The sequence below is a fragment of the Haemaphysalis longicornis genome, unplaced genomic scaffold (assembly GCF_048455015.1).
Source record: "Haemaphysalis longicornis isolate Haplotype H1 unplaced genomic scaffold, Haemaphysalis longicornis Haplotype H1 scaffold_3, whole genome shotgun sequence".
Taxonomy (NCBI): Eukaryota; Metazoa; Arthropoda; class Arachnida; order Ixodida; family Ixodidae; genus Haemaphysalis; species Haemaphysalis longicornis.
The window spans coordinates 128461915-128487127 of NW_027526335.1; the positions used below are offsets into that span (position 1 = coordinate 128461915).

The 25213-nt window shown below is 48.8% G+C and overlaps 1 protein-coding gene across 1 annotated transcript; it reads left to right on the forward strand.

Moving 5' to 3' along the window:
* The first annotated feature begins 232 nt into the window (after positions 1 to 232).
* Positions 233 to 23217, forward strand: LOC144175427 (serine/threonine-protein kinase haspin-like). The gene is made up of 5 exons (XM_077704506.1): positions 233 to 524; positions 1219 to 1281; positions 3638 to 3738; positions 9628 to 9698; positions 22963 to 23217. Exons 1-5 carry the CDS (start codon positions 493 to 495, stop codon positions 23215 to 23217), a joined length of 522 nt encoding a protein of 173 aa, XP_077560632.1. The 5' UTR covers positions 233 to 492.
* Positions 23218 to 25213: the final 1996 nt, after the last annotated feature.

The following is a 25213-nucleotide window of genomic DNA, read 5'->3' on the forward strand; positions in this document are numbered from 1 at the left end:
CAAAACATTTAGCTGTCCACCTACGCAGATTACTTGCTCTAAAGCTCCCCTCAAAACATATTTTGCTCTGAGCTCCTCAAACTTAAAATGATTCCCAGCCCACATCTCCCTGCAGCGATTCATATGGTGCCGGCTAGGGAAACTAGTGCCGGCCAATAGGCGCCTGCATGACGCCGGCAACTAGCGGCACGTGTCGGCAAGTTGAAAAGACGCGACTTCCTCGCTCGGCAGAAGGACACACATCACGTGAAGACGAATGTGTGGGGTGCTGAAGATGCGCTTGGCGAAGGATAATCATTCAGTCTGCCACTATCACTGATAAATCCAATTGCCCGCCAGAGCACCGACAGCCGCCTGCTACGTCGGACATCCTGATGACTTCGCTCGCCTTGCTAATACGTTTAAGCGGAAACGTGAGAACGAGCGCGCAAAGCGGGAGGCGGATACGAGTGAATAATTGGAACTTCGGATAGCTAAGCGTCGGGAGAAAGGATGCGGAAAGACGACAACGATGGGCTTTACAGGTGACAATAGACGCCTAGCTTCAGATTTCCATGGCGTATTCGGGAACTGACGAAACGATGGTAATGTATTCTCGACGTAGCGAACTTTCGACCAGCCATATCGTTCGGTTGGCAAATACTTTTGTCTGCTTTCGCTTGCATATTCAGGCCTAGCCAAGCTAAGCCGCAGCCATATCGCTCGGTTGGCAAATACTTTTGCATGCTTTCGCTTGCATATTCAGGCCTAGCCGAGCTAAGCCGCAGCCATTTTTTTTACTGTGTTCCTGGACTTCGTCCTGAGCAGACTGGCCTGCCTCGTATGTTTGTGAACTGCTTGACACGGGGACAACAAACCGAAATTTGAGCGGGGTTGCGCAGGATCAAACGCATTTTCGAAGTATCCCATCTGCTGTCTGACTTCACGCAGCTTTTAATAGACATGACCTTCCAAAGGGCTTCAGACAAACCATTTCCGTGTGTGGTCTTTTTTCCACGTTTGGCCTGCTTTTCTGAACACTTCTTTCGCAATGAACATAGTTTGAATATGAGCTTGGCGCTACAACACAGGAACAGAACGAGGCGTTTTGTCAGCCTACAGCCGGAGTGAAAGAATTTTTGCGTTAAAACACGAGCTTACAAAAGTTCTAACGTTCCGTACCGCAGTGTTCGCTGCCTGAATTCTTACACTCATTAATTCTCTCCATTTATTTCGCAGGGAGCTGGGCAATCTGAAGAACAACGTCGACAACCGCACCTCGGCATTCTTTCTCGGCACCAAGTGAGCAGACATTGGATTTCACCCGCTCCTACACATCTTATCACACCGCACCACACACACACATTCCACCAACAAAAAATCCCACCGGCACCTATACGCAAACGCGCACACACACTTGCTTGCACGCCGACGCACGCTTATACGCGCCCACTGTCTGTATGAAGCTCTCAAGACAAGCTGCGCAAGACAAGTGAATGTCCTGTTAAAGAGCCAACGCTGTCAGCTGCTCTGTCCCGGTTCCCTCCAACCTATTATGTTTACTTTAAAGCCGGATTTGTGTTCCAACTCCTAATCTTGCGCTTCATTTTAATGCGAAGGCATTCGTAAACTCATGAGTAATTTGAGCATTGTAATTATAGCCGTATTAAAATGCTAGCAACAAGTACGTTTCAGCAAAATGACCTCTTCGCTTAAAGTGCGGCATTAGTGCCACTATTCGGTGTCCGCTGAAATCTGCTATCATACGGTGCTGCCCCAATAAATTGCATCCAATCGAAACCTTCGCCCGAGGCTATGCAGCGCACTGATACTGAGCGCATCCGAAGTGGCGCACTATAAGGGACTAATCTATATGAGTATAATTTTCTAAATATGAACCAACACTCAAAAACAATATTATATACAGTAGACTTGCGATAATACAAACTTGGATAATTCAAACTTTCGGGTAATTCAAACAAATTTCGAAATTGTGGTTCCAGCTATGTTTCAATATATTTTAAATCCTATTTATGCAAACTGGTATACTCCCTAAGCTTGTCCTTCTTGGAAAATATCTGCCGAATTTTCCGCTTCTAGGGGCGGTTTTGCGTTCTTATACTACTAACGATCACAAATGAACCAGACCCGCCGCGGTGTCTGAGTGTCGATGGCGTTGTGTTGCTAAGTCCAAGGACGAGGACTCGCTTCCCAGCCGCGGCGGCCGCTACTCTAATAGAGGCGAAAAGCGAAAACGCCTGTATGTTTGACATTTCGGCGCACGTTAAAGATACCCAAGGGGTCAAAATTAATCCGGAGTTTTTCAGTAGGGCACCTCTCATTGCTTGTGTAGTAGCGGCGCGTTAAACCCCGGAGAATCAACAAATCAATCAATCCCCAACAAAGCTGGTTACCTCCATACACGTGAAAAAGCGAAACCGCGCGCGTCGGCATCCGCGTGTATATTGAGGAGAAACAAAGAAAGAAAAAAAATTCTGCCATTTAAAACTTTCCTTTTGAACTCTCATGGAATGAGAAAGCAGTCATCCATTCGCGACTTTTTTTTTTTCAAAGTGTAAATAGCACATTAGTATTGTGTGTGAGTGTTGTGTTATTAAATATATGTGAGTCTTTCATTACGACACAAGTTCGTGTGATGCCGAGAGACCCATTTATGAGAGCTTCTAATAATTCAAACTTCAGCTAATTCAAACAAAACCCTGACGTCCCCTCGTGAATTATCGCGAGTCCAGTGTACAATATTACTTGTGAAATGTCAAAAAAAAAACAACAACCGTGAACGTTTTGTGAAGTACGCAGTAAGCAATGTTAGCACAATACACAGGACTCCAGAACTACGGCAGACAGACATACGAATTGCGAGTGAGGGTGAAGACGGCGTACCCGTAAAGGAACTGCGATGAGAGAACCGGAATGACGAGGCATGTTTCCCCTTTACTGAGTTCATGTTGCCCACCGCTAGAACGCCGGAATATCGGAACTGGAAACATCACACTTGCAACCAAGGTTCGGCGACTTAGTCGGCCCCAGGAGAGTCGCTTGATTACGCCATTACGGGCTCGACCCACCCGGGATCGGGGCCGACCCCCACGGCCTAATTCACTCTGCCGGACACGCAATAAAGTTTCTCTCTCTTTCTCCCTTGATTACGGATTTGGTATACTTCTGACGGCGAGCGCTTACATGCCTTAGTTGTGATTGAGTAGTCAGGGAGGCGGATCTAGTCATCCCCCAGGTAGGCACTTCCCTCATCAGGGGCGTAACCAGGGTAGGTGTTTCGGGGTCAGAACACCCCTTGAAATGTATGTATGCAGAAAAATGGCACAGTGTTTGTTCGTCTGGCGCCGCTTGTTTTCTTTATATTTTTTTACCGTCTGGGTGGCGTATGGCACACCAAAAATATATTTCTGGCTACGCTAATAGCCCTTGGCGTGAGGTAAACAATTGCAACACTGATTACAACAAGACGACGCGCCTTGTGTAGTACGTACCTTGTGTTTCTATTCGACGCTAGTTTTATTCTCAGAGACGGATTCATGCCTTCACAGTTTAATTTTCTTCTGGCGCTATCCAGATAGGCAATACCTACATCTCCCTACTGCGAAGTTCATTTCCTGATGCATCCGTCTATCCACAGAACGAGCCTGGTACGAGACAAGTACCCGAAGCTGCTGTGGGACGCACGGCTCCGCTGTCAAAAGGAGTATCAAACGACGACTGATGGCCCGTCATGGGAAGGTGAGGACGCTTAGTTGCTGACCGTATAGCAGAAAGTACTGGTCCTACCGACGCATTCATTATATTTGAGAAATTTAAGAGCGAACCTTTGTTTGGCCCTTCTCCCTGCTTTTCGGTGGCTGGTGCTGCTGCTTCCTGCTGGGGTGCGCGCTGGGTTCTACCTTGCCTCAGAGTACGGCCACAGGGTACGGCGCGCGTAGGCCCGAGGAGGCCACCGATTGGTGGAGGTGGGAGTTATTGGGTGCACACGGGAGATTATACGAGAGACCGCCGTCCTTCAGGTATCGCTCCCGCGGGCCCTGGAAACGACTAGCGACAGCTAACCCCAGTTTATGCACTTACCGCGTTTTCGGCGCTTCGAGCCGGTGGCGTCTTAACACCGTTCTGGCCAGCAGGAGAGTCTCGGCTGTGGAAACCGCGAGTGTAAACATGACGGTCAACGTGAATCACATTTCTTTCCCGGGACGTTTGCGTCGACAAAAAAAAAAAAAAAAATGTACGGTTGCCGTAAAAAGATGCATTCGATGATGTAACTGTAAAAGCACAAGCGTAAAGCTTACGTTTGGGTTAATTCCACCTATGTGTGGTGGCCGCCAAATGTTTGTTGGCGTATGGCTGCAGTGACTTTAGCGCGCGTTTACTTTACCTGGGGATTTTATTAGTTTTACAATGCACAACGACGGGAATAAATCCAACTCCGAAACAAACATTGCAGCGTACACTCACAGACATACACACGCACGCACGAACGCACGCACACACAGACACGGCACGCGCAAACAAGCACACACTTACAAAGACACGCGCATTCACGCACGCCCACGCACCGACACACACAGGCGTGCATGTATGCACACAAATACAGTTATGCCCGTACACGTTGACACACGTACATGCACTCAGGAAAACACACGCGCTCATACACACGCAGACACGCACATGCACGCAAACACGCTCGCACGGACGCATACAATCACACACACGCACCGACAGAGACACGCACACAGATACAAGCACGCAGCAACACAATTGCAGAGACGTACACAAAGGCAGATGCACGGACGCATGCACACATAGGGAAACACACGCTCGCCCGCATAAACAAACACACACACCCACACAGACACACACAGACACACACTCACCCATGCAGTCACATAGAGGCACACACGGACACACACGCACGTGCACACACACACACACACACACACGCATTAACAAAGACCTATACAGACACGACCACTCCTGTATGCACACCCGCATACACAAACGCACGTGCACGCAGACATAAAAGGACACACGCACACACACAGACACACATACAAACGCATGCACGCACACACACCGACACACATGCTGCATGTACGCACACAGACACACGCTCACCGACACACGCACATGCCGCCGCACACACAGGCACTCATTCGCATGCACAGAGACACACACAGACACAAGCACGCACGCAAGCGCTTACACAGACATACACACACGCACGCACACATGCACACACACAGGCACACACACACACACACACACAGCCGAGCACGCATGCATCTGTACACATACACATACATATGGAGAGACACACGCGCGCCCACACACACACAGAGGGACAGACATGCATGCACACAGCAGACACACAAGCCCTAACGAATACAAACACACGCAGGCACACAAGAAAACCGAGGCACACACACACGCGCTTACAGAGGGGACACACACACACACACTCTCACGCACACGGTCTTTTTACTGGAATTTTTGATCAAATTAAAGTATTTTGTGAAGAGGATTGCGAAAATAATAACCCTACCGACAGCGGCCCCTATATCAGTGATTGTACCGGGACCCTCGCTGAGTTATTAAAGAGGTAATCATTTCAATCAATATTCGCTGCAGCAGTGCACCAATATAGAACGCTCTAAAGAATCAAATTAAAACCGTGAATTTATTCCCAGTAAGCAATCCAAACAGAAAAAAAGTTCACCTGTGAGGGAACAGTATCGCCATATCCAATTCCCATTAGGAATAAAAAATAACAAAATTACTGACGATTACTTTACTCTTTAATGCGAAATTTGCCTGCAGCGCCAACCGCAGTCTTCTCGGTGACGGTGCGTAAATGCTGCGTCTCAGGAAGTGATCGTAGGATTATCGAACGGACGGCGGCGCTCGTAAATCTGTTTTGAGCTTCCTTTCATTAAATACGAAAAGAGTTCCCACTCCCGGCTTCACCGATACGACTCAACCAACCACCATTCACGGATCATTCAATATCTTTGAAGGAGTAACGGGTGTGGTTAAGTGCATTTTACTTGTCTCTGGTTTCACTCTTTATAGAGCCACGTGTGTGAATCCCAGTGACGTCCCATGAGTAATCGTCGTGGGTGTCGTTTACAGCTTCGCTTTCCAACCTCCTTCTCAAGGTGGATCGGCGAGCCTTTTTTTTTTTGCTACTGTTGAAAGAGCTTTCTGGTGTTTGATATTGTTACGAAGGTAAAAGAGGAAGCACAATGTATTCACCCTATTCTCAGTATTTACTGTAGATAGCAACGCAGGCTGGAATCTGACAGGACCTTCGTCTTTCTTCAAGAGCCCCAAAACGTCCCTCGTCTTCGTCATCATCACTCACAATACCGACGGGTAACATAACCCCCCCGGGCCGATGGCGCCGTCCCGGCGCCTTTAAACAGCTGTTAGGCTGGGGCAAAGATAGCGCTTCAACCAGACGACATGCACAATGTCTGTTGGTGGCTGTGCGGGAGAGCGCTGTAGTGGTGATATCTTATAAGTCACGTCAGTGACTTGGCGCACGACTCGATAAGGGTCAGTGTAGCGAGCAACGAGTTTAGCTGAGAGGCCCACATGACGCGTAGGTGTCCACAAAAGCACGATGGTACCTGGGGGAAATTTGGCTGCGGAACGGTCCTTATCGTAGCGAAGCTTGCTGGAGGCCTGGGATGTCGTGAGACGGGTGCGTGCAATCTGACGAGCCGCGTCGGCCTTGGCGATGGTGTCGCGGGCATGTTCAGTGGGGCTTGCAGCAGATCATAGAGTTAATACTACTGACTCCAGCAGATGGAACCAAAGTGTATAATGGCACATTGGGGTGTCGACCGTCGAGCAGGTAAAACGGGGTATACCTCGCAGTGTGGTGGCAAGAGGAACTGTACGCGAAGGTTACGTACGGCAGAGAAACGTCCCAATCACGGTGGTGGGGGAGACGTACATAGATAACATGTTTGTCAGGGTTTGATTGAGTCGTTCCGTTAAGCAATTTGTCTGGGGATGTTAAGCGGTTGCCAATTTATGTTTAATCGAGCACGAGCGGAGAATGTCATCGATCACTTTGGAAAGGAAGTAGCGGCCACGATCAGTAAGCAGCTGCTTAAGGGCTCCGTGGATGAGAATAACGTAGTTGAGCAGAACGTTTGCAACGTCGGTGGCGCAGCTAGTAGGGAGAGCACGGGTTATGCCATGACAGGACCTTCTGACAGGACCTTTGTCTTCCTTCAAGAGCCCAAAAACGTCCGTCGTCTTCGTCCCCATCACTCACAGCACCGACGGGTAACAATATCATTTGTATCTCAAACACGGTTAGAGCGCAAATGGGCGGAAACACCGTTCTTTTACGGCAGTGCAGTTTAAGAAAATGAGCGAAAGTGGGGAGGAAATAAGACGCCCACGGGCAGGTATTGAGAGTACACTCCTCAACTACAACAACAACACGAAAAAATGCTCCCCATGATTGGGACCGCAACTGGTTCTCTTGCGTTATGAAAGTGCCATCTGTACGATTGCGCTATCATCGCCTTAGGGACGCGCAGCATTTATTTTTGGTTGGTTGAGCGGGTGTGGGCTTTGGACTTTGGCTGAGTTCGAGTGGACTTTGGTAGGGGAGATTTTGAACATTAAGAGGGTGGATTGTGGACTTTGATTTAACTAAGTTTGCATGGAGAAAGCTACGCTTTTCAATCATGTTTCTCTCACGAAAGGGGCATGCCTATGAAAAGCCTAGTTAAAGGTAGTGAAAACCACCAGCTGCGCTGTTTTCTAAGTTTCAGCATCTCAATTGCGAAGGTGGCCGAATTTCTTTTAATTGTCGGCTGGTTACATCATTTTTAGGTGTTATTCCCTTTTTCAGGAGGTTCAGGATTACACACACATTTGGCCCTTTTTATTCAAAGCCGGGATTAATTATTTTGTAGTGGATGTCATAGCTGACAGGTGACATGACTTATTAACAGGAGGTATATTCGCAACAAAATCACACTTCAACAGCGGCAGGGTACCGAATACAATGCAACATCCGTAGCACCACACACACCTCGAGGGGATTTGAAAGGATTAAATAAATAGTCTGGTAATAAATGTATTTGCAAATGTATACATTTTATTTCTTTTCATGTTTTCACTAGTTTCATCGTTCAAAAACCGATAAATTTAAACCAATACTTTTATTACAGAAACATTGGGAGGATGGAGTTTGAAGACCCCTGTTTTTTCAGCGCTGGTTATTTTATTTTTATTTACCTTTAGTTCGAAGATTACTCTCTTAACTACGTTTCAGCCCTTTTGCCCTATAAAGGTGTAAATATATACTGTGGCATGACGAGCACCGTATAGAAGTATGTATGTTAGTAAAACAGGGCATATAAAACCGAATCACGGGGAGGCAAGCAGTTTAAGGCATTTTACGCCGTATTAGCGGGGCCCAGTACCACGGCGATGTGCATTCAACAAGAGCAAGTAATTCGCAACCGCTCCGCATGGCGAGCAAGCTGCTTTCCTAGAGATTGGATTCAAGCAGAGCGGTTGCAGAGCGGTTGCAGAGCGGTTGTGAGCAGAGCCAGAGAATAACTTTATTTCACGCTAGGACTGAGCCTCGCCAGAAATAAAGTTATTGACCAAATTTAGGGGAAATCCACAAGGAGGAAATAAAGTTATTCTCTTTCTCTCACCTGCTCGCTCGCTCTGCAGGCGTGCGTAAGGTGACCATGGAAGCAAAACGCACAGACGTAAGTTGGCTTAGAGCGTTTGATCTTGCTTTTATGGCCGGCAGACATGTCTACGACAGAAGGTAGACTTGTTGCAAAAAGGAAAAATTGGAGCACTGATGTTTACATAAAATATCAGAGTCACCATACATACAAGAACTTATGCAATCTTATGAAAATTTTTTACTCGTCAAGCGGAAAAACTGAGTCCACTTTTTTTTGTTAAATTTTAAAACATTACCTTCATCCCCTCAATCTGAATTGTTTAACCCACCTTGGTGGCTCAGTGGCTATGGCGTTGTGCTGCTGCGCCCAAGGAAGCGTTTTCGTATGCTGGCCGCGGCGCCCGCTTTTCTGATGGAGGTGAAAGCAAAAACGCCGGTTTGCTCGAGATTTCGGCGCACGTTAATTATCTCCAGCGAGTCTAAATTATTCCGGAGCCGCCACTACGGCGCACCTTATGGCCTGTGTAGCGAGTCGCGTTAAAACCCTTCAATCAATCAATCAATCAATCAATCAATCAATCAATCAATCAATCAATCAATCAATCAATCAATCAATCAATCAATCAATCAATCAATCAATCAATCAATCAATCAATCAATCAATCAATCAATCGTTTAGCTCCTACGTCACCCTTCACGAAAAGCCACAAAACACCAATGGATGTGGTTCCACTGAACGTGGTTCGACTGCCCTGGATATTTGCAGCATGGGTTTGAAAACTGAATTTGTGTGGTTTGCTAATTAACACGGTGGGTGTAATCTGGTTGCAGCGCCGTTATCTCTCCCAAGTCCCATGTGTTAACAGGATTAGGATGTAAAAAAATAAGCGTACAGCATGGCGCCTTTAAGTGTTCGTCGCGTTTTTAAGCGAATGTTTCTGTGCAAGACCTGCAACAGGAGGGCGACTACCTCGTGACCCAGATGCAGCCAGGCTGGCTCCCGCTGCCCAGCTACAAGGTGAGCTATGGCCCTGGGGAGACTCAGTAAGACTCGGGGTAGGGCCAGGAATATTTAGGGCCGACTCAGACGATATTAAGTGCATCGCAATGTTGTGTAAACATGTCGATTCATTTACCAGATGCATATATTCGGTACCGCCACACTGTATGCATTCACGTTAATAAAAGCTAATCTCGTTGGATAAACCTTTCTGTGCAAACGGTTGGCAGGATTGCCCGACTTCATAGTACTAATTCCTATAGAGCTTGGTTTTATTTTACTACCGAGCCGCTTGTAGTTAATAAAATACCGTGTTTGTGGAGTGATCACCTTTTTTTTCTTCTATGCGGATATGAGCCATGTGAAAGAGCACCTAATTACTGAACATTTTCTTGCTTAGAAGACACCTTTTTTTTTCTGCGAAGGAGTGTACATGAAATGCCGCGCGTGCATTCTACCTTGGTACCCCTGGAAGACATTCCACAAGATTCTGGTTAGAAAAGTACTTAACAGGAGCTATTTTACAAGTAGTAAGAGAAAAAACGGCACTTGACAATCAGCAACAACACAACCTGCTATCACCTTTGACGGTAGAATTGTGCGAATGAATATATAAAGGCCAAGGGCTGTGCCGAATACAACGAATTTTAAAATCATCATTCTATTCTCTCTGCCCTCAGAAACATATATAGGGAAGGGTGTAATGCGTACGTGTACATCGAGATCACACCGTTTTAGCGCACTTTTGCGACAAAGATTTATTGTCACAGCTTTTCCCCGATTCGTCAATTCATTCCGAAGCTCTAGGCTTTGCTCAAGTCACAATAAACTTTGAAATACAATTATTGTTCAGAAATCAAACACCTGTATCCAATAATTTAGCAACTTTATTACTCTGGAAAGTGCAATGGTCACAGGAAATGTAATTAAAGAAAACGAACATGGTTTACATAAACTATACCCTAAATAAACAGTAAAAGGAATTCCTTCAATTTTTATTTGCAGTTTAATACAAATAACTTCATAAATCTAGCATAGATACGATAACGTAGTGGAGGTATACTTATTTACCATGCGGCCGTTACCAAACGCTATTTCAGTGACACGAAGTTTGAGGAAATTTGTAAAAAGGATATAAAACTTTTTTCTCTCCAATATATTTTGTTATCTTACTTATTCTTTTGGGCGAGCGCAGTGATCTTCCTCCTGTATTCACTCGGGTGTTCTTCTATCGATTATTATTTGCAATTCAGCGCCTGTCCTTGGGTCCTCTTCTGAGTGGTTGTCAGGTTTTAGCGCAATTTACACATTCCGTTAAGGTTCACCAACTCGTCTACAAGTTCTTCCGAGCCTCTTGAATTCTTTATCAGAACATAATTGAACCGTGCTTAAAGCAACATGTGAAAAAATATTAATTGTGCGTTTCTAAAAAAAATGGCCGCGTATCTGCTTGTTTCCTTGCAAATGTCGACGAAAGGCGATAGTGGACTGCCGCCCCTGCCAAGTAAATGCCCCTCTTCGCTTTCCCGCTCACGTCTCATGCTGTTCCTCTTCCGTCGCGTTCGCACCAGGGTAAACACGCTGGAGGTTTGATCAAGTCAATTTAAATTTGCCGCGTTCCACTCCTCCAAGTAGGGTGCCTCGATGCCAGCGCTGCCGTACGCATAGAGTTTATTACAATATACACAAGAGAGGAATCTGGCGCTAGCGTCTATGCGGCTCACATCAAGGCCGTCTGTGTCGTCATGGAGCGCCATTATATCATGCGCTCGCCTCAGTTTCATCGTTTGCTTAGATTGAAACGTTTTAGTGACCCCAAGTTTAGTGACCCCAAGTGCCACAAAAATGCGGAGAATGGTGTGCAATTATGTAAGTGGAAAACAAACAGGCTGTTTTAAACATAACGAAAAAGGAAGTAAAGCGTATTTTTGCCGGAACGGTTGTGCGTGCTATTCCGCAGGCCAAGGTTGCAGTTACGAACAATGTTAATATTTGGGGGGAGGTGGGGGGGGGGGCTCATTAGGGACTCTGATTTTATTAATTTTACCATTATTTCAAATAATAAGCTGTTTGAAGAGTTTGGAAAGTTTTTTGAGCGTGCCTATGAAAACGTTGCCTTCGCGGTGAACCAGTGCACCCACCGCCAGCTAGTTTAACAAGAAAAAAGAAAGGCTGTGGCTAGCGTTTCGTCCAGACGGAACTATATACAAGTGCTAAAGTTCCGTCCAGACGGAACGGAGCACTGCGGGTTATCCTTCCGTCCAGACGGAATGTGTGAAAATTTATACAGTTCGGTCAAGACGGAAGCAAAACCGGCTGATTAGACGCCATGTTCAGTTTTCAGATTTGGTGTAGAAGTTGAGCCTCACGTACTTTATTTTTTTTTTTTGCGTGCTTGCGCCAGTGTGTTGTAACAGATAACTTCGCGGTGAATTGACGCGGTGAATTGACGCGGTGAGAGCAGTAGGCGTTGATTTTGCACTCAAACGGCCGCTCCGCTACCGCTCACTAGAGCCAAGGCCGACGTATCCATCGCCATACTTCCGATCAACTGTTGTTCGTAATGGTGATCACTAATTAATAGTTATTCTGGCTAGTCAATGAGCGAAAACGGTTCGTTCGGCTGGGTAAATATCAAGAAAGACTGCTCTCGCTGCTTGTTGTGAAGCGGGCGTGGTCGAGGTAGCGGCTTGGAGTTTCGTTTGACGGAGTTAGAGTTACTCAGCGGAAGTAACCGTAGTGAAGTTTAACCGTGGTTATTAGACTTTAACTGCGGTTATCGCAAACTGCGGTTTTGGCTGTTACACGCGAAATTTTAATTGTGGTGACCACGGTCACTTGGTTGTGAGCGTAACAAAAAAAAATTAACACACTTTTAACTTCACGATAAAAAACAAAAGAGAAGCAGTGTCGAAAAAAAGGAAATATTGTTAAAACAGTCGCTTCAGACCCAAATGCAACGCACTCGCGCGCGGCGAGATTTAGTTGAGGGGCTTCCACAACAGCTCGCAACCGGCTAGGTTTTCTCGCGTCTGCTCGGTGTTGGGAACTTTAGGCTTATCGTCGCGGTGAATATTTGATCGCCGCTATCTCTACAACTGCGAATTGCAATCCATAGCACAATTTTAGATGCGGCTGCATCTCATTCACTTGCCTTGTCCCTCCATACGGCGTTGTTGTCCGTCCACACCCCTCCCCCTACACTATAAAAAAAATAATAGTTAGCGGCGCCCGGTTTCGATCCCACGACCCTGTGGGCGGAACGCGAGGTACATGGCGCTCTTCCCACTGCGCCACAAAACCCTTTTTTTTTCTTTATTACCTGGATTCGACAATTCACAACACATCACAGATCAATAGCGTAAATGATATACCACAAAAACGTAGTGAAGCGGGCCCGACTTAGGCCTAGTGATGTCTTTTAAATCTCTTTCAATGACGTAAGCTGCTCTATCTTTGGCAGCCACACAGGCGATACCTCTTGAAATTTAATTACCTCCACAGAACGATCTACACTTTCTCTGAAGTACTGCTTTGCGGAACGGGCATCAACGTCATTGTACAGTCTTGCTGTGCGTGAGCGCCATATGCTGTGGAGGCCCAGCGCCATGACTAAGTCATAAGGCATTCCACCCTCTTTGTCTACGGAGAGATACCGTATGCCATGAGGGTTTAGCGGGAAGTCTTTGCAAAGTGCCCTCTGTAAAACATCCCAAAAATATACGCCCTCCCAACAATGCAAAAAAACGTGGTCTATCGTCTCCGACGATTTGCAGTTAAAGAAATATGTCCCCCATGGCACAAAAAAAACCCTTTCTTCCATAAACGTCCGGACTAATAATGTTCCCGTGTGTAGCCGAAAGAAAAAAACTTCACTCCAGGCTGTACTTGCATTCTTTTCACCCTTTTGAGCACATCCTGGCCGGGTCCTCCACAGTACATAGCTCTGTACAATGGCACAGGGAAGACAACATCCACAATATCATTGTACAGGGTTTTCCGCTTCACTGTGCTTAAATAATCTTTAGAGAAACGTGCACTCAAAAAGTTCACACTCCCAACTACTTCTTTCAAAAATCCAAAAATACCCCCCGACAGGTACTCGGTGGTGACAACATAGTCAGGAAGTACCCTGCCCAGCCTTAGTTGACGTACTGTTCGAAGAAAGGGGTCTCTTACATCCCTTAAGAAAAGAAATCTGTTGACCAGCTGGCGCACAAATAAATGCGCCAGCCCCAGTCCCCCCTCTTTCACTCTCCTAAACAGGTTGGTGCGGCTGCACCTCTCCCAGGTTGAGTCCCACAGAAAAACCGCAAACACCCGATGCAGCTTTTGCACATTCGCACGAGAGCAATGCAGTACCTGCATTACATACCACAATTTACAAATGAAAAACAAGTTGCACACCGTTGCCCTAGCAAATGTTGACAAAAAAGCCCCCTTCCACTTATCCGCCTTTGCGCGAATCTCCTGGGTTTGTTCACGCCAATACGGCTCACTGTCCTTATAGAACTGCAAAGGGGCACTGAGGTACTTCACTGGGGTCGTTACCCAGCTGACGTTGGCTAAAGTGCCGGGGATTGACAGCCATTCGCCGTGCCAAAACCCTAGGCACTTTCCCCAATTAACCGAGCTCCCGGTAACTGCACTAAATAGCTTTGTTATGTCCACTACTCTCATAATACTTAACTTGTCTTCGCAGAGAACAGCAATGTCGTCTGCATACGCCACAATCTTGACTTCTGACTAGTGCAGGCGGAACCCCCGTATATCAACATCTTTTAAAACTCGCAAACATAACGTCTCAATGTAAATGCAGAACAAAAGTGGACTGAGCGGGCAGCCCTGGCGCACAGAGCGTTGCACGTTAATGGGCGCTCCCAATGGCGTGTTCACAATCAACCGCGTACTGCAATTCCGGTACGCGAGCGCCACCCCCTCATTGATAACAGAACCAACATTAATATTGTTACAGTGTGTCAGTAGTTAAAGAAGGAAATGTTAGTACATAGCCCCAAGCATTGCGGACATGTGCTAGGGCCCAGCTGTGAGGAAGAAGAGGTTCGGGCTAGGTCCAACGCGGTGCTCGCTTCTTTGTGTGTGTGAAATACACCTTCATTTTCACGTATTCCTCTACGTAACATCTTGGTGGAGGTTGCCCGACATCCCTTACCTCTCGTCTTGCCGCTCAAATCCTCGAGGCTTCGTGACCATTCATCACGTTACTCCGCAGCGGGCGTCATATTCACTCTGCCACCATGGCTCCGCCCAGCGAGTCGGCGACCCCGCTGGTCGTCGTTACTCAGCCCCGCGAGCCTGGTTTCTTCACCGGCACTGACAACGTTGACGTCGAAGATTGGATCAAGGACTACGAGCGGATCAGCACCCACAACCGTTGGGACCCCACTATCATGCTCGCCAACCTCCCTTGCTGCTTCAGAGGTACGGCCCTCACTTGGTATGAGACAAATGAATCCACGCTCACCAGCTGGGACGATTGTAAAGCCAAGCTTTTGGAAGAGTTCGGCAACCCTGTCGCCCACCAGTTACGCGCAAAAAGTGAACTTGCCTCCCGTGCCCAAACGTCGACCGAGCCGTACGTCGCCTACATCCACGACGTTCTGGCTCTCTGCCGTAAGGTCGATGCGAGCATGAACGAGCAGGACAAGGTCGGGCATGTGCTCAAAGGAATAGCTGACGACGCATTTCACTTGCTAATATGCAAGGACTGTACGACAGTCGATGCTATCCTGAAAGAATGCCGGCGCTTCGAGCATGCGAAGAGTCGGCGCATCACGCAGCAGTTCCAACGGCTGCCCAACACCGCTGCTACTTCTTCTTGCGACGCACCAGACCCTCAGTCGTTTTCGCCCGCGCCTTCTTACCGCGACGCCCTAGAGCACACCGTCCAAAAGATAGTACGCCGAGAACTTGAAGCGACAGCTCCTGCCGAAACTATGCCCCATGCCGTCACCAGCCCTGTTCCAGCCATTTCGCTCATTCAAGCTGTCGTTCGTGACGAAATAACCAACATGGGCTTCCAGCCAGTATGCGCCGTAACTCCTGCTATCCGCCGCAGTTATGCCCCACCCGGACCACGCAATGTGTACGGCCCTACGCGCTATCGAAACCCCGCTGAATGGAGAACTCCGGATGACAGGCCGATTTGTTTCACGTGCAGGCGGGTTGGGCACGTCGCGCGCTACTGTCGGAACCGCTGGCCCTCCAGGAGTACCTTTTGGGACGACTCCCGCCGCAACGATGGACACCGCCCAACCTACTATCGCTCGCAGCCCCACCTTGAGACCCAATTACCAGCAGATGCTCCACCGGAGAGTACAACCTCCCCACGCCGTCGCCCGTCTCGCTCTCCGGAACCTCGCCGACTTTCGCCGCACTACTCTCGCCGTTCATCTCCGGGAAACTAGCTGATGCAGCTCCCGGAGGTGACGCTGCATCAACGACCGACCCCGCAAACCCTCTCTTGACGTTGCCGACTGAAGATAATTTGCTAGCAGTTGAAATTGATGGAGTCCCTGTTAATGCCCTAATCGACACTGGTGCCCACATCTCCGTCATGAGTGCACACCTGCGCTCTCGCCTCCGCAAGGTACTCACCCCTGCCCTTTCGCACGTTCGCGTTGCTGACGGAGGAACTTCGGCTGTCGCGGGTATGTGCACCGCCCGAGTGAGCATAGCTGGACACCCCGTCACTGTTATGTTCTTTGTTCTGGACAAATGCCCTCATGACGTCATTCTCGGCCGTGATTTCCTCTCAGACCATTCTGCCCTAATCGACTGTTCGACGGGTCTGCTTCGACTTGAGCTCCCACTTTCCTTCGACGACCACGCGCCACCTTTCCTCCACTTACGCTCTGGTGAGCACGTTCGCCTGCCGCCTCAAGCCGCTACTTATGTCCCTCTCTCTTCAAGCATGCCCGTCCCCGATGGAGACTACGTTGTTGCGCCCGTCCTTGACGTTCTACTCACCCGAAACGTCGCCCTTCCCCATACTATTGTCTCCATACAGCAGAACCACGTCTCCTTGTCTTTCCTGAACTTCGCATTCCACACCCAGGTTCTTCCGCAAGGAATGACTGTCGCTACTGTTTGTCCGGTCTCCGATTTCCATATTTCCGCTTTTACCGTAAACCCCATATCCCATCCGCCCACTTCGTCCGCTACACCTCCGCCCACCACTCAATTCGACGCTATGATTAGCCCTGACCTTTCCCCAGATCAGATACACCTTCTGCTTGAGCTCTTGGCCTCGTATGGTGACATCTTCGACTTGGACAATCCAGTGCTGGGTCCAACTAGCCTCGTGACTCATCGAATCGACACCGGTGACGCCATCCCCATCCACAGGCGCCCGTATCGGGTATCTCGCGCTGAACGGGACGTCATCCAAGCCGAAGTTGACAAGATGCTCTCCAAGGATATTATCGAGCCTTCGTGCAGCCCCTGGGCCTCACCAGTGGTGCTGGTAAAAAAGAAAGACGGCACCTGGCGATTCTGCGTTGATTACCGGCACCTTAATCACATTACAAAAAAAGACGTCTACCCCCTACCCAGGATTGACGATGCTCTCGACTCTCTACACGGTGCTAAATATTTCTCTTCTATTGACCTTCGATCTGGCTACTGGCAGATAGCTGTCGATGAGTTGGACCGCGAGAAGACCGCTTTCGTCACACCAGACGGCCTTTACCAGTTCAAAGTAATGCCGTTCGGACTATGCAATGCTCCCGCAACGTTCGAGCGAATGATGGACTCTCTTCTTCGCGGTTTCAAATGGTCAACATGCTTATGCTACCTGGACGATGTGATAGTGTTTTCACCCTCTTTTGAAACGCATCTTCAGCACCTTTCAGACATCCTCAGAATATTTCGACGTGCGGGCCTCCAGCTGAACTAAAAAAAATGTCGCTTTGGCCGCCGCCAGATAACCATCCTTGGCCATCTTGTTGGCAATAACGGGGTTCAACCCGACCCTGACAAAGTACGCGCAGTCAAGCAATTCCCCGAACCTCGCTCATCCAAGGACGTCCGCAGTTTTATTGGCCTATGCTCGTACTTCCGGCGTTTTATACGGGGGTTTGCTGACATTGCGCGCCCTCTGACAGACCTTCTTAAAAAGGACGCTGAGTTCCATTGGGGTGCATCTCAAGCAGAAGCGTTTTCTAAATTGATATCCGCTCTCACCACTTCCCCTATCCTGGCCCAGTTCGATCCCACTGCCGCCACCGAAGTACGGACTGACGCTAGCGGACATGGCATTGGCGCTATCCTCGCCCAGCGACAGAACGGTAGAGACCGTGTTATTGCATACGCCAGCCGCCTCCTGACGTCCGCTGAGCAGAACTACTCAATCACGGAGAGGGAGTGCTTGGCACTGGTGTGGGCTGTAGCAAAATTTCGCCCGTATCTGTATGCACGCCCCTTTTCGGTGATAACCGACCACCACGCGCTCTGTTGGCTTTCTTCTCTGAAAGATCCTACAGGACGCCTAGGTCGCTGGGCTCTGCGTCTGCAGGAGTATTCGTACACCATAGTTTATAAGTCCGGCCGCTTGCATCAAGACGCCGATTGCCTGTCCCGTTACCCGGTTGACAACCCCGACCTTGCTGTTTCGAGAAACCCAAGTAGTGTGCTCGCAATAACGGATTTGTTACGCCTTGGGGACGAGCAGCGCCGCGATCCATCTCTCAGCGCAATTATGGACCGTCTCAACTCTGGCTCCCATGACCCTTCACTGCGCCTCTTTAAGTTGCGCAATGGGGTCCTCTATCGCTACAACATCCGCCCCGAGGGCCCAGAGTTGCTTCCGGTCCTTCCTGAACGTCTGCGCTCGGACGTTCTCCAGCAACTCCATGACGTACCCACTGCAGGTCACCTCGGAGTTTCCCGCACCTACGACCGTGTGCGCCGTCGCTACTTCTGGCCAGGCCTTTATCGCTCCGTACGGCGTTATGTGGCCTCTTGCGACCTCTGCCAACGCCGTAAAAAGCCTACCACATCCCCAGCAGGCCTTCTCCAACCGGTGGACATACCCACCGAACCATTGTTTCGTGTAGGCGTCGATCTCCTTGGTCCTTTCCCGGTATCTAGTTCGGGCAACAAGTGGATCGCGGTCGCCACTGATTACGCCACACGTTATGCAATTACACGCGCTCTCCCCACGAGCTGTGCCTCTGACGTTGCTGATTTTCTTCTCCAAGACGTCATCCTTCATCATGGCGCTCCTCGTCAGCTCCTTACTGATCGGGGCCGCTATTTCTTGTCTCGCGTTGTCGCCGATATTCTTCGTGCTTCCTCAACGCAACACAAGATCGCGACTTCTTACCACCCTCAGACGAATGGTCTCACTGAGAGACTCAATAGAACACTTACCGACATGCTCTCAATGTATGTCTCCGACGACCATCGTGATTGGGACGTGGCGTTACCGTACGTTACATTTGCGTACAATTCGTCCCGTCACGACACCGCTGGGTATTCTCCCTTTTACCTGCTCTACGGTCGCGAGCCTGTTTCGCCACTGGACACTCTCTTGCCGCCTTCAGTTCCAACTTCGGAATATGCTCGAGCCGCAGTTGACCGTGCCGACCATGCTCGACAAGTTGCCCGCTCTCGCCTCTGCTCATCGCAGTTTTCCCAAAAGGCGCTTTACGATTCCCACCACCGAGACCTGCAGTTCTCACCTGGGTCTCTTGTTCTTCTGTGGTCGCCGTCCCGCCGCGTGGGGCTCTCTGAAAAACTGCTGTTCCCTTACACGGGACCCTACCATGTGGTCCGTCAAGTGACCCCAGTCACCTACGAAATCTCCCAAGCCGCCCCTTCGCCAACTTACCACCTTGGAAGCGGCAAAACAGACATTGTCCACGTTTCCCGCCTCAAGCCGTACCATCGCCCTCCCACAACATCGCCCTAGGAAGCACCGAGACGGCGCTTTTTGCCCCGGGGGTTATGTTACAGTGTGTCAGTAGTTAAAGAAGGAAATGTTAGTACATAGCCCCAAGCATTGCGGACATGTGCTAGGGCCCAGCTGTGAGGAAGAAGAGGTTCGGGCTAGGTCCAACGCTGTGCTCGCTTCTTTGTGTGTGTGAAATACACCTTCATTTTCACGTATTCCTCTACGTAACAATATGATCCAGAATACTGAACAACAATTCATGTGACACGCAGTCAAATGCCTTTTCAAGGTCGAGCTGAAGCATAGCGATAGGCACTCGCGTGGCGTCACTACACTCAAGCACGCACCTAGCCTTACGAATGTTGGTGCATATGGACCGTCCTCGTATGCCGCATGTTTGATGAGGGCCTACTATTTCATGTAGCACACCTTGAAGCCTATTGGCGAGAATTTTCATAAATACAGAATCAAACGCTACGAACGCGCCTTATATCCTTGACTCATTCAAACTACGTCAAGATGCTACTGATACAACGCATTATGGGGCAATGATTAACACTTGCAATAAAAGAAAAGAAGCTCCCACTTACAGCAACAATGATGGAGTAAAGGTCGTTGCGAAAGCGTAGCCCCAAGCATACCACTTAGAGAGATTGACCAAGATTGGCCAATAAAACATAATAATAATCATAAAACATAATAATCATACGCGTTCCCGACCCGTTTCACGCGATTTCAGAATCAATCTAACGGAAACACCAAGTGAACCCCACGATGCGTCGCATCTACACAGGGTTCCCCTCGCGGGGAGGAGGGCGCAATTTTTCACCACACTAACATTCACTTTCTCGCATGTGGAAGTTCTTTTCTGCGATCAGATTGATTTCGAAGAGCGTCGCTAAGCTGTTGCTTCCGTGGTCTAGGCCGGTTCGAGCCGCTTTCAGTGCCGTGTGGGCAGGCCAAGGAGGTTAAAAAATTGGGCCCATCTCCCCGCGAGGGGGACTAGAGTAAATGCGGCGCATAGGGGGTGGGTGTATTGCGTTAACGTTTAGTGTTTGGGGAGTTGGTGGTAGTGAATGCGTTGTATCAGCAGCTTCTTGATGTAGTTTGAATGAGTCAAGGATATAAAGCGCGTTCGTAGCCTCCCATTCCGTGTCGGCTTTGTGGCGCAGTGGGTAGAGCACCATGTACATTGCGTTCCGCCCGCAGGGTCGAGGGATCGAAACCAGGCGCCGGATACTATTATTTTTTTATATAGTGTAGGGGGAGAGGTGCGGACTACGACTACGGACGTCAACGCGGGTGACATCGTGAGTTACTGAAATGCTCTGCATTTAAAAAAATTGCAATCTTCTTTAACCTCCTTGGGGCAGGCGCGCCGGCATGTTTGCAGGCGCGGGGGCACGGCCGATGTGCGCGCCGATCGTTTCCGAGTGCTGAAAACGCACCATGATTGCCTGCTTTGGCGAACGACGCCCGCAATTTACAAATTTAGCAAGGCTTTTGTCGTAGTTGATCGGGTGGATCGGGAAACGAGTCGCTGCTGACGGGCAGTCGCGCTGACTGCGGGAGCGACGCAAAGGACGCAAGCACCTCTTGGGGGCTTTGGGGCGCCCGCTATTTGAGAACCTTCGACTCCTCCGAACGCCAGGTGAATTTTTTTTTCGCCTCCGTTGATGCGCCGCCACATGCTTCCAAACTGACTTCTGTGATTTTGAGCACTGCGGCTGCAGGAACTGCGGTTAGCGTGACCGAACTGAGGTGGCCAAGCTCCGGGTGCATTAACCACGGTTAGCGGGGTAACCGCAGTTTCGTCTGTCGTGTAACGCAGCAAACTGCGGTTTTGTCTAACCGCGGTTCGCTTAACCGTGGGAAACTGCCCGTGTAAACCGTTTCTGCTCATTGACTAGACAGAATAACCGTTAATTAGTGATCGCCATTACGAACTACAGATTATCGGTACTCTGGCGATGGATACGTCGGCCTTGGCTCTAGTGAGCGGTATACCGGAGCGGCCGTTTGAGTGCAAAATCAAGGCTTACTGCTCTCACCACGTCAATTGTAAAGTGGACACGAAGTTAGGCGTTACAAAGCGCTGGCACAACCACGCAAAAAAAGAAGTTTGTCCGGGGGGAATCTAACCCGGTACGTTAGCGCCATTATCCGAGGCGCAACATGTACACCAAATCTGAGGAGTGAGCATGACGTTTAATCAGCCGGTTTTGCTTCCGTCTGGACGGAACTGTAGAAATTTCACCCCTGCTCCGTCTGGACGGAACTCTAAGCTCTCAGTTGTATTCCGTCTGGACGGAAGGATAACCCGCAGCGCTCTGTTCCGTCTGGATGGAACTTTAGCACTAGTATATCGTTCCGTCTGGACGGAACGCTAGCCACAGCCAAAAGGAAACGTGGCGTTAAACAGTCGTGGACGATGACAAGACAGGACGCATACAAGCGCCCGTATCTGTCCTATCTTGTCTTCGTCGAAGTACGTTTTGTTTCTTCTTTTCATGGGCTACAAATTTCGTGGCGGCATATTACGCGCTCAGTCCTACGTCCTTCGACTGCGGCATGAGCAACGTCAGGTACGATCACGCCCTGCCTGCTGTTTCACCGAACCCGGCTACCACAGAACAGGGAGGATTTCGGCTACCTTGTAGCTCGTAAACGTCTTAATGCATAGTGAAGAAAGCAAACCCCCAAAACCGCTTCAGAATCCAATTGTCATACCAAGCCCAAGCCAAAAAGGAAGGTCTGCCCATGAACCCCCCCGACGACATGGCTTACCAGGCGCAGTTTCCTCTCTAGTATACTTACTAAGAATCTCTATGGCCATACGGTGGAGACAGGCGTGAATCGAGGTACCCTACAAAAAATAAAGTTTTAACTGACTGACTGACTGACCCTATAAAACGTTTATTGAACCTGATGCCCTACTCCTACTCTTGCCGCTTGAGTTTTTAAATGCCGCCAGGAGCTACATATGCGCGGGCAACAGCAGGCGATGATTTTCTGCCGTTGATGTAGTATTTTATTTGCTATCACAAAAACCAAGCCTCAATAATTTTTTAATGAAGGAACAGTGCAAATATCACTTGTGAATTGATTTTCTGCTTATATTTGCGTAATATCTTGTTCTTGTTCAAGAATGTTGACAACTATGAACATTGACAACGGACTTAGACGTTTAGATTTGGATGTATATAAGACTATTGCGCAGCTTCTGTTTCCCTTTGGGCAGGTGGCTGAATACGGTCATAGACAGACAGACAGACAGACGGACATACAGACAGACAAAAATTTCTGCGTTTAAGTAGCCCAAGAAGGGCTATCACCTTTAGAAATACCATAAAATGTTGCACGCAGCTGTCGGATCCCGAGCAGTGTGCCAGCGTGCTGAGCCAGGCGTGCTGGGCTCTGGCGGTAGCTGAGGCCGACCTCGAGTTCGAGCACCGGCTTCCAGGCGCTGGCGGGGTGCTTGTGCGTCCCACACATTCGCCCCGCGTCGAGTTCACGCTCCGGGGACGCATCGTTCGCCTCCAAAGTGCGGGAATCAAGATAAGACTGCAACGGCTGCACATGGCCAGGATCCGCATAGGCAAGCACACGTGCCTGTTGTGACAAGCGTCCGTAGCCGGTCAAGTTTTAATTAGAGATAAGAATAGAAACATTCTTTCTAATTTTGCGAGGGAATGGAACAAGCGCAATCGTATATGCAACTTATTCGGTATCTTCGCTCCAATGCTGTCTTTTTACTAGAATTTTATAAGTTATGTTTCGAACAGGCAACGTTCTTGTCTAAATTCCGTCGAAATACTTGTATTTTTCTGTGAAATTTATCCTTTTATTTATCTGAAATATATATCAATGCATCTTTAATCCAAGCATGTTATGACGCAATGGCCAGTAATGGGGATCCAAATTCAGCTGTGTCCGAGAAGGCACGTTCAGAGCACGTTCTGGCCTTTGCTTTAAATACGACTAGGGGGTCAAGACATCATTAATTAGCGCGACAGCATTAGCATATTATGATTGCCAAACAAAGCGAAGAGCCGTCAGCGTAATTGTGATATGCTGCATTCGGTTTCAGGCAAGCGCATCGAGTCCACCGACTTCACGCGCTTTCCCGACTTCGCAACGGACGATGAGAGCTGGGTTTGCGCTGGCATCGCCGAGTTGCTGAGGTAAGTCGCGGATTCTTTCAATGCTTAGGTAGCCAGCTTTCAATGCAGCTGGCCTTGATGCAAGGCTATCGCTCGCTTACGGTTGCCCGTGATCATTTGCGTTGAGGAGTGGCGACAAAATGGCGAACGACAACAGCAAACAACACGGAAGGCGCTGCCCGCCGCATCAAGTTTCGTGCATACCCTTCGAAATTGGGAAAAACACGGCCGTACCACCCCTAGTCGATCCCCTGCCTGCTTGTTGCTATCAAATCTTTCACCACTGCCGAGGTAGCCGTCTCCACTATCCTCCATCTCACCCGTCTTTTTACGGTCACGACGCCCGCCTTTGGCGCACACTCCGAACCAAAACATACTTTAACCTCCCGATTCTATACCATACCATCCAAGCCAAATGGCCTTACAACTGCCCTTCTCGCCAGAATCCCTGCAGCACGTCACACAGTGCGGGAGAATGTTCCTGCCATTACGTTGCCGCAGTGCTACGTTGACACAGCACATTACGTGTCTACAGGGGGCGCTGCCACAGTGTACAACGCCCTTTCCTTACCTGTTCCCGGAGCAGTGACAGTGCTAGCTGACCATCTCTCGGCCAACTTTTTCTCTAACCGGCACGAGCAGCGGCAACAGCTGGCGGCTTTCTGGACTGATGAAAAGCCACTCACTTTTCTGTTTCTTTTCATTTGTTTTTACTCGGCTCCATTAAACGGTATACCCACTTACTTAACCAGCAGAAAGGCGGCAGCATGACTGCGTGCTTATGATTTCAGGGCGCAAAACACAGTACGACGGAACAGCGCAACGACAGAACCGCACACTTTCAAAGCAATGAGCACATGAAGGAAGCCTACTGAAACAATTATCTAGAGTTCCGCTAGTTTTGAGGCGTTTCCAGGTAAAGGGGGCTTTTGTGGTACCACCTTCGTTCTTTTCTCTTTCTGTTACGCCTTTTTTCAGACCTCCTCTGAAAAAAAGGCTGAAGTCGTCCTTTTTATTGAACGGCCTGTATGCCTGCGCCCATCGGGGCACGTTTCACGAGAAAACACGGAATTTCGCACTTTTTTGTGCTCTGCTACATTTCAACCATACATCTGTAAGGGCTTGTCGTAATCTGCTTTAACAGAAAAATTTGAATATTCTACTTTAACCACCGCCAACCTCTCTTAAATCTCACAGTTGTTAATATCGTAGTTTTAATTGCACCACATATGCACTGTATTCAATTGAATTTTGTGTGGTGAATTCCCGATTGTTCTGATTTTTACTGAAGCAACCGAAATTCCTCTTGACACCCAAGTCTGCTCACATGCTTTCGAGGCCCAAGCTTACTGGACATCAATGTCGGCACGTATGGTACTTCTTCGGTGATACATTGGGTTTACGGCTGTTTTTTTCGCTTTCTCTGCGTCGTCTTTAATTCAAATTGCCTCGAG